The following is a 15,053-nucleotide window of genomic DNA, read 5'->3' as shown; positions in this document are numbered from 1 at the left end:
AAGCACTTGCACAAGCCAGGATACCTAAGTTTGATCTCCAGACCCCATGGTAGAAGAGAGCTGACTCCCAAGAGTTTCCTCTGACCTCCGTGTGTGTGCAGTGCTCTGACAAATGCCTCATGCACATAAAATTAAAACTTGCTTATTTTATTGTGTGGAGGGGAAACATTATTCTGTGGTATAAAACATACCTGGCATTCAAGGACTATACATCAGCAACGTTTGCAAAACGTTTTCTTTATTGGCACTGAGGTGGGAGAAGCCAAGCTTGCTCTGGCAGTCAGGAAGGAGATCCAGAAGTATACAAACTGTTCTGCCAGATTCTTGGGATGTTTTTGTTGCCTGGGGTGGAGGCATGGCACTCCAGTGGAGATCAGAGGACAGCCTGTGGGAGTCAGTTCTCTCCCTCCACCATGTGGGTGCACAGGTTTGACCTGCAATATGGCAGGCAAACACCTTTACCCTTGACCGTCTGGCCGGCCCCAGTGTTCGGAGTACATCCGTTCTATGGACCCGGCTTCTCTGCACATTGTCAGATTTACCTCGCTGTACCTTCCTCTGAAGTCTTTTTTTTTTTTTTCTTTTCTCTTTGTCACACGGTATATAGAGCTGTAGAAAGACAATAAAAGGTTGTGTTATTACCTCACAACTTAGGCCAGCTGTGAAAGAACACCTGATGTGAGAAGACTCACGTGTCCCGAGATGTGTGTTTGGTAGGATTTCATGACTGGAGAGGGGATGGGGGAAAATATATGAACATAATATATGTGTTGCATGGGCAGTGCAGAGGGAGGAGCAGAGGGAGGCACAGGGCTCCAGGAAACTCCATCTTTTTCCTCACATGGAAGGAAGCATTATAACTTGGACTTCATGATATTGCTACGGTCCAAGAAAATGTGTGTGTCTTTTTCTGCTGAACACTGCCTCTTCCATAATTCTACTAAGCCTGAGTTTCAGAGAGATGAAGAAAAGGAAAAACTAGACATGGCTGTTGACGGCTGCAGTCCCAGTGCTTGGAGGCCAGTGTAGGCTGCACGTGGAGACCATGTCTCAGTTTCTCTCACACACAGCTTCATGACATAAGTAGTATGATTCAGCTTTGGGTTTTTTGTTTGTTTGTTTGTTTTTGTTTTGTATGTTTAAAATTTCTTGAGTACAGGAGAAAACAAATAATCGAATTTAGAGTTTTGTTCTTGACTAGCAAAGGGAACCATGAGCAGAGACTGATGTTCTAGGATGGGTTTGGAGTCAAAGGTAGTGGTGATAGTGCAAGGCTGGACTCAGTTTCCCCTTTGAGTTTGTACTGTGCCTAAAGAAATAACATTAACAAGAATATAGCTTATCCTGCTAAGGAAACCTATATTCAGTGAACTGTGAATAAAGGGTCACTTGATCCCCAGAGCCCCTGTGTGAAAGCTGTCCCAGTTTTAGCATGTCCTCGCCGTGGGTGGCAGGCGCAGGCTCTCCCCATCCACACTTGCTTATGAAGTTGTCTCAGGTCCTGTTTCTGGGTATATGAGGAGGCAGTGTGCAGGTGCAGAGGGCTGTAGTGGGGATAAAAGTGCTTTACTTGTTATAGGGCGCTATGCCCAGTTCCGAGGATCTCTACTAGGTCTGTGAGGGGTGCGCTTCATTCTCCATTAAATAATAGGGGTATTTGCTTGGAGGTGTTGTCTGAGGTTAGATTCACCAATCCATCATACAGTTTACAACAGAGATCTTTGCATGTATAGAGCTCACATTATGGTATCATTCACACTAGTAGTGATTACTTTGAGCAAAGCTTAAATGAATTAATTCCAAGGACAGGCGAAACTTGCATCCGTTACTTGTTATTCAAAAGCCTAGTGACAAATTATTAAACGTCTCAATCTTTTAATACTCAGTAAGGACATCAGCTTTAGGGAGGAGCTGTGTTGGAACCCATCTAAGACAGCCCCATCTCCTGCTTTGTTATTCTTTGTGTAATAACTAGATGTATGTTGCTTGAACTTGCGGTACTGTGCTCAGTGAGAGTGGAGGTAGCTGTGTTTACTGTCTCCCCCAGGCCTCTCCTAAAAGCTCTGACCTCTTACCCAGTGGAAAGTCCTATCCATCTGTCTCCATGTAGATACAGAACTATGAGGACTTTAATACCGTAAAACCAGTGTCACCCACATACTGGTTAGCATGCTTGGGGAACATTTTTCCCTGCCTAAGAGCTTCCTTTCTGAACTTTCCCTCCTAGGAAATAGTTAAGCTGACGATGCTACAGATTCAGCTTGGAGAGCTGAAGTCTCTTCTGGACATACCTTGAAGGGCCACCAGGCTGGTGACCAGCATCCCCCAAGCCTTTACTTGCAGGAAGCCTGAACTGAGAGTGCCATTGATATGGCTGAAGTCAGGGTGCGACCTTTGTCTCTGTCTTATCTCTGTGTGGTTCCCTGTTCCAGGTTAAAAAGAGAATCAAGGATCAAAAGAAGGTTCCAGAAGGCATAGCTTCCTTTTGTAGCATTTCCTGTGTAATCTCAAAGAAGGCCTGGCAGCTTAATTTATTTTACTTTCTGAACAAATATTTTTGATATCTGTGAGCTATGATATTTATAGTTAAATGTAGTAAATTAACACAGAATCTAGCATTCATCAGAGACAGGGATGCAAGTAGGCCTCCAGGAGCTCTAGAGTTTTGACAGAAAGGTAAAACAGATTACCCTGGACTTTGGAAACTTCATTATAAACAGTCTTCTGGAATGGATCAAGTCATTTAGCATAAGTTAAAATCTCAGGTGTTGGAGTAGAGCTGGGGCTTCTGTCATCGTCTCTCTGTGTGAGTGTTGAGTATGAGTTGTCACAGGACAACAATAATACTCCCTGAGAGTCTGTAGGGAGTAACAAAAACACAAGCCCTGGCACATGCTGAGTGCCCAGTACACAGTGGGCATTGTTTTAAATATCACCTGTTGCCTATCTGCTCCCACTTTCCAGAAGGAACCTTATTTCCACAGTTGATGCTTAAGTAGCCTGAGAGGATATAGACATTCCTTGTTAAGGAAAAGTCAGCTCAAGCAGAAACACTTGGGCTGTATTAGAATCCTATGAACACTAGGTTTTAAGGAGCAAGGACTGTTGCACCTGATTCTGGTGTGCAGCACTTGGCACTGTGCTCAGGATGCACAGTAAGGACTCATTCAATGATTGAAGAGGGGGCAGGGGAATGGCTACTCTTGCAGTTTAACTAGAGCAGAGTAGCTGCGTGAATACAATGAGATTGCCTAGAACAATGGCTTACTGATAACTACAATGAGATTGCCTAGAACAGTGGCTCTCACCCTTACTAATGCCATGGCCCTTTAATACAGTCCCGCATGTTGTGGTGACCCCCAACCGTAAAGTTATTTTGTTCCTACTTATAACTAATTTTGCTACTGTTGTGAGTCATAATGTAAATGTCTGATATGCAGTTCACAGATTGAGGACCACTGTCCTAGAGCCTCATACTAGGCTAACCTGACTAGGCATTGTAGACACTGAGAAGCCATTAATTCTTTGAGTGCCAACACAGCATATACAAGCTGACCTTCTAGATCTGTCTGCTGGCAACCTTGAATGGATTGGGATAATACTTAGAGTTGGTGGCCCATTTACTAAACAGTAAGTCTCGTAGAAAGTGGTAATCTCAAGGATCTCACTTGTTAAAGTCTAGAGAAATACTTCAGTTGTGATTCAAGAGACTTGGAGAACATATTTAGAAAGAAAAGAATAAATGTAGGAAAAGCTTGTAGTAACTTACTTGGGTAAAGAAAACGAGGAACCAGGAGTTTGACAGAAAGTCATAGACAGATGTAAGTCTCAGGAAGACAAGTTTGAGGAGATGGTGGAGCTGCCCAGAATTGGTTCAGCATTAGTGGGGTGCTTGGTTAAAACACATGAAGTAGAGCTTGAGAAGGTAATTTGTGGGTTACTTGCAAAGTGCAGGTTTAAATCAGGGTAGATGAGATCTTGAGAGAGGGTAGAAAAGGCAGACTCAGTGAGGACTTAGGTTTGATAGGTGGGAGGAGGAAATAAAGGCAGGACAGGAGAGTAATTAAACAAGTCAGAGAACACTCATGGAACCCAAGAGAGAGGATTTCAGTGGAAGAAAGAGTAGCCTGCTGAGTACCAGGTTATATAGGCAGGCAGCAACAAGCAAGCAAGCAAGGAAGAAAATATAGGTCAATCTGGAGTGAAATGGGCCATTTGAATGATTAGTAACCATAGACGAGAATGGGAATGTTTACTAAAAGGCTTTTCCTCTCAGATTTTTATTTACTGTACGTATAGAGCAGAAATAATATTTATTTGTTTACTGATGTGATCTAGCTATATATAGTCCAGGCCCAAAATTTATGATCAGTCTTGGTTTCCTGAATACTGAGAACATAGATGTATGCCACCATGCTGGGCTGATGGCTTCTTTAAAATTTTCATATGAGACTGGTATATGGTTTAGTGGTAAAGTACTGGCTTAGCATGCTCTAGGTCCTGGGTTCAATCTGTGGCCCTGAGAAAAGTTCATACAGACAGCAAGCTTTTTTAAAGCCACTGTATATCTGACAGTGTCTCTCTTCTCACATATTGGTTGGTAGTTTGGCTGGGTATAGAATTATAGGTAGAGGATACTCTCCCTCTCCCCCGAATTTTGAAGGTTTGCTCTCACATGGGCCCTTTATAAAGCTTGACTAGGGTTGTCACATTTATTGTAATGTTGTGGTAATGAAGCACACGATATTGTTCTATTGAGGTGGCATGCCCACTATGAAGGACATAGTCAGTGCTATCTTGGTGAGCTCAAGACCCAGAGTGACAGTTCAGGATCCTGTCAACTTTCTGACTTCTGATTCTAGAAAACTGAACTCATGGGGACAATCCACACCTTTACTTTATTTTTGTTTTTTAATCCAGTAGTTTGAGTGGATTCCTGTTTCTTAGAGCTGAATGCTTCTTTGGGCAGTCACTCATTTCAAACCCATCTCTGTCTATTTGAGGAAATACAGCTTCATCTCTGGGAGAACTCCAGAGTAAGCATCAAAAGGCCTAGGTTGTAGACCTGTATTTTTACTAGCCCAGTCAATGAGTGTCATTAAATAATTTTCTCCATCTCCTAGTGACTCAGTCTTATAATGAGAATGAAAGGCATTCTATAAAGATGTGGAGTAGTAAAGACGTAATTACCTTTGTATATACACTTTGTAGAAAGATGTAAGATATATCTGCCAATTGGGGTGTCAGCAGAGGACTGGGCAATAGGAAGGATTCTCAAGGGAACTGCTATCTAGGACCTCAGATAGCTACTTGAAAGTCCCACTGCCTGCCCTGCTCACTGCTCCTCTGATGGCATTAGGGATATTAGGGACTCACCTGTGACTAGAACGGAGAGAAAATGGCCATGAATGTAGATTTCTGGCTTCTGGCTTCTGGCACAGCACTGGTAGGTCCCACTGTCTGATGGTGTAGCTTGTTCTATGGTGAACACCAACTGAGATGACTTTTCAGTGACGCCATCTGTCTCAGGATCCCTTTTAACCCGTAGCTGCTCTAAGCTGGTCTCAGGGGAACAGTTCCAAGGGTTGTCTTTGCACCAGAAGAGTATTAGCCCCTCAGCTTCGTCTTTCTTGTGCCACAAAGTACAGGTGAGGTCCAGTCGCCCTCCTTTCTGGGATGCTGAGCTGGTGACATGAATACATCCTGGAACGGAATGCAGAAGTTACCTGTGGGAAGCCCACTTAGCCGGTCCCTGTCACTAGGATACAGCCTGACACTGGCAGATGGGAAACACAACTTTCTTTGCTTCTATGACAGTAAGGACACTGCCTGCCTCTTCTCCTGGGAAGTGAGAGTTAAGGGACCAGGTATGTACCGGTAAACCTTCTACACCATGCTGCTGGGGCCATGACAAATAAAACACGAGCCCCACCATCTCAGTCATTTTTCAATGGCTGTGACAAAACACCTTGATCAAGGCAACTTAGAGAAGAAAGTGTTTGCTTTTTCTGGGAGGGTTAGAGCCCATGATGTCAGAGCAGAAGCATGGCAGGAACAGCTGAGAACTCACATCTCAAAGTGTGATCAGGAGACAGAGCACAGTGAGAGTGGACAGAAGATTTTGATACCTCAAGCCTGCACCCAGTGACACATCTCCAACAGAGTCATATGGCTCAATCCTTCCAGAGCAGCCACTAGTGGGGAACAAGGATTCAAATGCCCGACATTTACTAGGACATTGCATTCAAACCATCACAGCTCTGCTCTCAAGTATGCAGCCCAAAGTAAAATTGGCAAAGTACTGCACTTTGTTCTATGGTGAACACTGAGATTTCAGGCCATGGTTCCCTGATAGAGGTGGAGGCAGTAGCAGTGTCCCAGGCCTGGAGGTGGTAGGGCAGGTGGGTTGGGGGAAGCCCTACACAGTGGGGAGAATGTGTTTGCCAGACCAAGGTTTGTTCCCGTGTGAACGGATGCAAACAGGTGCTCTGGAATGGCTTCCTACTTCAAGGAGAGAAACTGGTTGTACATCAGAAAGTCAAGATGGGAGAGAAAAGGAATGGGATAAGGGGGCAACGTTAGCGTTAGATTACTTCCTGTTAGACTACTTCCTGTGATTAGGGCTGTAGAGATCCTTGGGACAAGTTTGCTCTTCCCGGGCAGGATATCTAATTTCTTCTTGTTTCTTCTTTGCACACTAATACTACTACTTAATAAACTGTGGTCATCAGGCAACAACCCACTCCATCTCTCGGGGCTCTAGCATTTATGGACCCCCTGTAAAGTCCCAGAATTCCAAATGTCACACAATCACAGAAACTATCTGCAGCTGGAAAAATCATGCCCTTGCTAGAGCATGAGGCAAATCACAGTCAGCTGCTGCAGACAGTCCGAAGCAGCCCCGGGTTCCACACCTGGGATTTAAATGAAAGCATATTCTTGTAATATATTTTTTTGGTTTTTCGAGACAGGGTTTCTCTGTGTAGCCTTGGCTGTCCTGGAACTCACTCTGTAGCCCAGGCTGGCCTCAAACTCATAGAAATCCGTCTGCCTCTGCCTCCCGAGTGCTGGGATTAAAGGCGTGTGCCACCACGCCCAGCTTATATTTTTGTAATATTTCTGTGTTTTTCAAAGAAGCCAAAATTCTCACTATAGGAAGGAAGGCTGTACTGGAATCTACAGGAAGTAAGGACAGAAAAGAAATGGCGTGAGCAGGGGGATGAAGCTCCAGGAAGGTGGAACAGGGATCAGACATGGCAGGAGAGGTTCTCAAGAACCTTTTCAAGTCAAAGAAGCAGTTAAAAGAGTTGCCTTGGTCACGGTGTCTGTTCACAGCAGTAAAACCCTAATTGAGACAATAGGTTTCCAAAGATAAGATTTGAAAAGATACACATTCTCAGAAAATTTATATTCTAATTATTTTGTCCAGGAGTCAGATGTTTTTATTTCCCATTCACGTTGTCAGAGTTGGCACAGATTGTAGAGGAAGGAGTCAGACATGGGAGTGCCTCAGTCTCTGCCCAGGAAAGCTTAAACCCCTCCTACACCAAGGTCAAAAACAGGTTGGTTGTGAGGAGCACTGCCTGGATGACGGCAGTGGGATGACTCTAAGCTCTGTCCTTACACCGTGACAGATACACACCAAAGTTTATGACTATATATTCTTAAAGATTTCTCAGGAAGCTGGCCTTCCTTCCTTCCTTCCTTCCTTCCTTCCTTCCTTCCTTCCTTCCTTCCTTCCTTCCTTCCTTCCTTTTTTTGAAGTTTACAGCCCCATGACCTGAAGGCACAGATGGGTCTAACTCTCTTCTCTCACAGGCTGCACTTCCTAGACACTGTAGAGTGTCAGGGTAAGGCAGGCAGGGAGTGCAGCGTTCCGGACACACTGAGCTTATTTAAATCTAGATCAAGGCTCCAGGGTAGCTCCTGCCCCCAGACATCCCTAGTGGCTGCAATTGCCATTTCCAGCCCATCAAGACAGGTGAATGGCCAGGCCCCGCCCTACAGGGGGGGGGGAAGCCCACAATCAGGCTACAAAATCCCACCAATCCTTGAGCTTGCCCCAAGATCAGGCCACAGAATCCCACCAATGTCGGGGCACCCTGGAAAGCTCCCCCTCTCCCAAGAAACCCTACATGAAGCCTGCCTCCTGCTTAGTTCTTTGCTGCTTCTTTCTCCAGCAGAGGGAGCCACTCTCTTGTGTCTCTCCCAAGGAAACTGTGTGAGGTGTGTTGTGTGGTGTGACTTTGTGAAATGCCTTGGCTCCCGACTGCCAGGGTACCTTCCCCCTCACAACTGTAACACTTACAAATCTTATCTATAACCACAAAATTAAACAATTACTATCAAATTATACCGTTACTAAAATTTAGAGAGCTTAGGGGTTCCTTCACATGTCTGGAAGAATCAGGGATCTTCACAGATAAATGAAAACATGCGTGGAGAACATCCTTCCCCTGAGCCCAGGGTTCTCCATGGCTGTCTCTGCCCCGGGATCTGTCCTCACCACCATGTTGGAAGTTCACAATTGCCAGCAGGATGGCCAGGGCACAGCAGCTTTGGCCAGGGGCCATCAGGGTTCTTTGCATGCTGTTGTCAGCCCCAGGAAGTTCACGGAAATGATGACTTTGCTGGTCTGTGGCTGTACACTCCTGAAAAGCACGGGAGAAACTCATTAGGTGAAGGCTTCCAGGCCTCTGTGGCCAGCTCCCTATTTTAGGTACTTGTTGGGTTTGCTCAAAGTGTGATGGAAATGAAGAGAACTTCAGGGTACAGCTGGTTTGGGAGACATAGAAAAAGATCTAGCAAAGCAGAAGTGGAGAGAAGAACCAGGGGGTAGGGGACTGGGCAGAGAGACCTTGCCTATTTTTCCTGGGCTCCTTTGGTAAATAGCCCGTGTTATATACATATGTGTGTATATATATGTGTGTACATATATATATGAATACACATGTAAATACATGTGGCAAAGTATAATATGTAGAAAGGAGAACAGGAAAACAATTAGGGGAAGGACTGAATTCAGGTGAAGGGCACTTGTATCATGAAAGAAGATATGAAGCTAATTTTGTTCTAGTTTCAACTCTACCGTGGATATTTCGGTGATTCCTAAGAACTAAAAACCATATTGGATAGTGAAGGAGTAAAATCCGACATGCAGTCTCACAGCTTCAGAATGGCTGTCCTGGCTGTATAGAAGTTTACTGCAATAAATAAACTCTGAGTTGGGCTAGTTTTAGTGTGTGATTTTTTTTCCTATTTGCAAATTCTTTACGATGAAGTTTTAATTTTAAAAAGTTGCTTGGTTTCCGATATTGTTTCCATAAGGTTTCCCTCAGGTTGAGCTTATTTTCTCCTAATATTTTTATTACTATTATTTATATTTTTATGTTCTAGTCTCTGTTTAAAAAGCATTCAAATGAAAGAAACAAAACAACAGGACACTGATTTGATCCATTTGATCCATTCATACAAGAGGATATGACTCAGGCATGTGCCTTATACCAACATTTCAGTCAGTGAGAGGCTGCCTGTCTATCAGTTTTTAAGAGATTTTAATGAAATGGGGACAGAAATGAGTGACTGGAGGGACAAGAGGAAAAAGAACAGAGGAAAGGAAAATGGGGGGAAAAGGAAAGAGAAAAATAGGGCAGAGGAGAAGAAAATATCAGAACTCCAAGAAAACCCAAGGGAAGGGGTCCAAAGGCTTTGCAGTCCTTAGCAAGCTTTGAAAAAGAGGACAAGCTTACCGAAGAGTGTGTACAGGTCCTCACTGGTAGCACACACGAATCCCAGCCCTCTGGAGGCAGAGGCCGGCCCGGTCTACAGAGTGAGTTCTGAGACACCCAGCACTACACAGAAAAACTCTGACCCAGAAAACCTGTTTGCCTTTTACCTCAGCTTACCTGACTGTGATTACAGGGATGGCCTTCCAAACTGGCATGTTTATGTTTTAAACTAAATTTAAAAATTAAGAGGACTGTTAAGTAAAAATGTTATAGTGAGTGAAGGTTACTTTATGATTGAAGTAAGATTTTTTTGGGGGGCTGTTGAAGATCCAGCCCGGATTTGGAGCACAGTGTAGGTGGAGTGGCTGCTGTGCAGGGTTCAGCAGAGCTCAGCCATTCCCCGGCCTCCCTCCATTCCCCATTCACTCAGTCATCCCAAGAGATTCCCAGTCCCGCAGGCTCCACCACAGGAAGTGCTTTATGCAGGTGTTCCATTTCAAACGGTTGGACCATAGACTGTCTACATTCATAACTGCTCACTGCTATGTTACTGTTGCCTGCAGTATTCTGCATAGTAACAAGCTGCGCCAGGGAGCAAAAGATTGTACCATGTGGCCACAGTAGGCACAGGCTATGCCATTTTGGTTTCTATGCACATATTCTATGATTGTGCAGCCATGAAATCATCTAGTGATGTATCTCTTCATGCAGCATCATCATCAGTGATGCACAGTATCAATTATTATGAAAACTTCCCACGGTTCTACGATGTAGCAAGAGGGCCCTTAGCAAATGCTAGTGCCACACACTTGGACTTTTCCACACGAAGCATGAGCCAAATCACCTCTATTATTTATTTAAAAACTGAACTGTGTTAGTTTTATAAGGGCTTAAGTTGTGACTATCATAAGTTAGCACGTCAAAAAAGGGCACAGTGTAGGTTATACATATAAAATAAGCACCTTTTTACTGCACGCTGTAGCTAGATAAATAAACACTTGCTGCTGTGTTACAGTTGCCTGCAGTATTTAATATAGCAACATGATGTACAACTGTGTAGGTTGTACCATATGGCCAAGGTATGCAGAGCCTATGCCATCTGAGTTTGTACACATACACTCTATGCTTTTAAGAACCTTCTGTAGGTTGATATATAAATTATATACATTTTAAATTATATATTTATAAATGTATATTTAAATACATCTAGTCCATAACTTCTTGAATAGGTGTACTCAGGGTTTATGGTCACTTTTTCATTGGTGTGACACAGTAGCTTACTGGAGCAACTTCAGGGAGGAAAGGTCTTCTCTGATTGTGGCTTCAGAGGGATTCAGTCTATTCTGCCTGGGAAGGCTTGGGGGGGGGGGCGGCTCTGTAATAGAGGAAGCTTGCAGCTCAGGCTTAGTCACACGACAGCAAGCTTGACAAAGAGAACTAGGCCAGAAGAGGCTCGTAGGCTCCCCATATCTCAAGGTTCTGAAACCTCCTACAGCAGCACGTGAACTGGGGACCAAGTACTTAATAGACGCTGTTGGTATACGTCACAGACCTAAGCTTCAACATTTGAAGAAGTCTTTCTGTCAAATCATTGCAGCACACATATTCTAAGCAAACTCAAAAATGTAAAACTTGATAGTGTGTTTAGTCAATAGGGCAAGTATCAGACACTTGGTATCGGAAGTCCAGATTCTGTTTTAGTACAATTAGCTGTCAAAAACAATCACGGTACATCTTTAAAACTAGATTCAGGGGCACCATCACATTTCTTAGGCTTCTGTGGCAGATCCAAGGTAAAACCCTTGAAAAGTGAAAACAGGTGACTAGCACAGCCTAGCACATGTCAGGTACATGGGGACAGACAGGCCATCAAAACAAGAGTTTGTGTGGCTGAAAACCTCCTCTTAGAGCACCGGTTCTCAACCTGCAGGTCTCAACCCACAGTCATCTAGATATCCTGTGTATCAGATATCTACATTACAATTCGTAACCCTTGCAAAATTACAGTTTTGAAGTAGCAACAAAAGAATCTAATGAGAGCCGGGTGTGGTGGTGCACACCTTTTAATTCCAGCACTCCGGAGGCAGAGGCAGGCGGATTTCTGAGTTCCAGGCCAGCCTAGTCTACAAAGTGAGTTCCTGGACAGCCAGGGCCATACAGAGAAACCCTGTCTCGAACCCTGCCCCCCCCAATCTATTGATTGGGGTCACCGCAACATGAGGAACTGTATTTAAAGGGTCGCAGCATTAGGAAGGTTGAGAACCGCTGCTGAAGAGTCAGGTTAGATTTGAAACCTGCCTTGTTAATTACTAGTTGTCCAATGTTGGCAAATTTCTTAATCTCTCTGAAAACAAGTTTATTGATGGGTAAAATGATGATGGTAGTGTTATCTTCCCAAGGGGGTTAATATGGCAGCTTAGATAGTGTGCGCTTGTCGTCATCATTATTATGGCTGCACAGCTGGCTGCAGTTCACATCCACACCCATGGTTGTAATTAGTTCCTATAAAACCCTGAGCATCATTAATCACGTGTTCTGTGCAATCCTCTCGGAGAAGTCGCGTGACTCGCTTTAAGTTGCAGAGACTGGGTGGAGAAGCCAGACTCCTAACCCTTTGGAGGAACCCTTTGGTTCCTCTTACAGTCACCTCTCTTCTCCCAAACACTAAAGAACAAAATTGAGGATGCGGTTTATAGAGGGTTAGAAAGGGAGAAATTCGGGCCCGGGACTCTGGGAAGGTTGCAAGATGGCAGTGGAGGCAGGTCTCGGCAGTTTTGCTGGCTTTAAGTACCCGAGGGATGCGGTGGGAGAAGGAAGGCAGAGAAGGTGGGGGATTTGGCTACCAACCCTGCTGTGAGATGTTAGGTCCTGCCTCTTCTCCAGGACTGTGTCCTCCGGGACTGGTGCAGTGGGATGGGAGTAGGGGAGTAGGGACCACTTGCAACTCCAGAATGGAGCAGGCAGGCTGGCCTGCTGCGGGGCGGGGTCAGTCACTCCGCATGAGCCGCTTTGCAGTGACAAGGACTAGCTGGATCAGAGCGTATAAGTCTGTTTGGGCTCCTCAGCTGGGCTGGGGGAAGGTGGGGACTACTGGGATAAGGACTCTCTTGGCAGAAATCACCTTGATGCCAGGAGCAAGCACCTTATGTGTAGCAGACGAGCAGTGCCCGGAGTTCTATCCGCTAGAGGGCGCTGTCTCTTTAGAAGCTAGGGTTGAGTGCCGGCGCCCGCGGTGTCTTACCAGGGTCTGTGACTCCAGTTTGAGGGCACCCACCACTGTCCTAAGCCTTCTCGCTGGCTTAACCGTGGGCAGTGTGAACACCAGGCTAACGTGTGGTGCGTGTGTGTATAGGCAAAACATTCATAACATATGAAATTAAAAAAAAAAAAGCCTAAAATCACTAAAGCAAAAGGTATAGGATAACCAAGGAAACAAATTCTATAAAGACAGAGTTACAGAATATACAAGAGAAGAATATCTATCCTTCAGATCTAGTTTCCATCCTATATCTATCGGAATTTCTCCTTTTAAATTTCAATATTTTATTTTGCGGGTAGGGCTGTTTTGTCTCCATGCATGTCTGTGATCAATTGTGTGCCTGGTGCCTGTGGAGACCAGAAGAGGGCATAGATCCCCTGGAACTGGAGTTCTAGAGGTTTTGAGCCTCCACGTGGTGTTCTCTGCAGGAACAACCCCTGTCTAGTTTAACGAAGTAGCGACAGCTATGACAGCTGCCGAAGATACCCATGCTTTCTACCAGTGGCAGAGTCTACCGTGGAAGCAATTGGTCGCTCCCTAGTCCAGACTGACACAGGCGGGGATGCGTTTTATCCCCAGATTCACAAATTCCAATTGTGAGCTGACCTTGCAGAGGGTCACACATCCCCTTGGTTAACAACCATCTCTGATTCACAGGAAGAAGTTTTTCCCCCCTGAAGGAAGTGGCCGGGACTGAACTTAGGAGAATTGTCCATTTCTTATAAACCCAGGGATGAATTGGCAGGCTTCCTCTGCCCAAATCCTGCCGTGGCTAGAGGCTGCCCTTGCTCTGTCGTCTCCAGTGTGACCTCTGGGACATGAACGCCCTTCAGAGAAGCTTCATGAAGGCAGTTCACAGCCCAGGCCGGGCCTGAGGGCTCTAGCGCAGGCTTGGCAACCTTCGGTTGCTTTCTTACGGTGATCTTTATCTCCTTGATATTTATGAAAAGGGATGACTCTCATCTACTGTCTTCTCAGGAGCACAGAACCAAAGAGAGCAGCCTGTGGGATTCAGCACAGCATGTGTGAGCTAAGCTGCCCAGGCTCAACTCTAACGTGCTCACTGAGACTTTGAGACTTCCCTCTTCGGAATGTGGTGTGGCTCTCTGCCATTTAAGGCGCGTCTGAACCAGCCAAGGACCTGAAGCCCATGAGAAGGATGAGCATACCAACCATCTGACATGAGGAGTCTCTCTCTGTCTCTGTCTCTACGCCCCCCCCCCGACTGCCCCCCCCCCCCCCACCTCCATCCAGGGGTTTCTCTGCTGTGTAGCCCTGGCTGTCCTGGAACTCTCTCTGTAGAGCAGGCTAGCCTCAAACTCCACTTGCCTCTGCTTCCTGAGTGCTGGGATTAAAGGTGTGTGCCACCAGCTTCTGCTTTCTCACTGGCTTAACTGAAAGCTTGCCCCATGTGAACAGTTCTGCTGAGCATTCCACCTCTCCTCCCAGCGCCCAGGTTCCCAGCAGGCCTCTTTACCTCAGGACAGATGTTCTTCCTTGCTCTCAAGCTGGGGGCTCACGCTGATTGTGTTCTGGGTTCCCACACTGGGCCTTTTACTCTTGTTAAAAACCCTATCTCCCCACTTCCGTCACAGCTCGGCCTTTCACCATTGATCTTTGAAAAACCACAGAATGGGTTTTTAGCAGCAAGGGGGTCTTCCTGTCTTTCTTTCCCCCGCCCCTATAGTTTTTACTCTCTCCTGTTGCTCCATCACACCCCCTGACTTCTCTCTCTCTCTTTTGAAATGCACTAAGGTTCAGAGAAGACTGAGAAAAAAATGACTCCTTAAAATAGATTTCTTTACCTTTGGAAATGAAGGCGTGAGAAGGAGGACATTGGTAACAGAATGACCAGAAGACATGCTCTCGGGGATAAAGGTGCTGCATCTTTTCCCATGAATACCTTTTGATTTGAAGTAGGGCTTTGTTAAGTTAATTCATCTCAAAAAGGTTTTTATCTTTTAGTCTCAAGATGTCAGTCTGAAGCTATGGTGGGCACTAAAAATAGACCAGAGCTGTAGCCCTAGGACTGGAGGAAGATCAGAAGTTTAAGGCCAGTCTAGGCT

General features: G+C 45.3%; 1 protein-coding gene across 1 annotated transcript; it reads right to left on the bottom strand.

Annotated features, from left to right (window-relative positions):
* Window positions 1-2,215: 2,215 nt before the first annotated feature.
* Cd160 (CD160 molecule) lies at window positions 2,216-14,510 on the bottom strand. Its single transcript, XM_021158997.3, has 4 exons — window positions 14,465-14,510; window positions 8,507-8,651; window positions 5,377-5,703; window positions 2,216-2,423 (listed from the first exon to the last, which is right to left on the bottom strand). Exons 2-4 carry the CDS (start codon window positions 8,586-8,588, stop codon window positions 2,257-2,259), a joined length of 576 nt encoding a protein of 191 aa, XP_021014656.2. The 5' UTR covers window positions 8,589-8,651; window positions 14,465-14,510; the 3' UTR covers window positions 2,216-2,256.
* Between the last annotated feature and the right edge of the window lie 543 nt (window positions 14,511-15,053).

Source organism: Mus caroli, unplaced genomic scaffold (genome assembly GCF_978045245.1).
Source record: "Mus caroli unplaced genomic scaffold, Mus_caroli_1 scaffold_3, whole genome shotgun sequence".
Taxonomy (NCBI): Eukaryota; Metazoa; Chordata; class Mammalia; order Rodentia; family Muridae; genus Mus; species Mus caroli.
This window is presented reverse-complemented; position numbering and strand designations above follow the sequence as displayed.

Coding starts and splice junctions, on each gene's coding strand:
- Cd160 (XM_021158997.3), bottom strand. CDS start 8,588: ATGCAAAGAACCCTGATGGCCCCTGGCCAAAGCTGCTGTGCCCTGGCC. Junction 5,704..8,506: donor TGTGAACTTCCAACATGGTG/GTGAGGACAGAT, acceptor ATTCCGTTCCAG/GATGTATTCATGTCACCAGC. Junction 2,424..5,376: donor TCTCTCCGTTCTAGTCACAG/GTGAGTCCCTAA, acceptor AACCTGGAACAG/GGAACCACACAGAGATAAGA.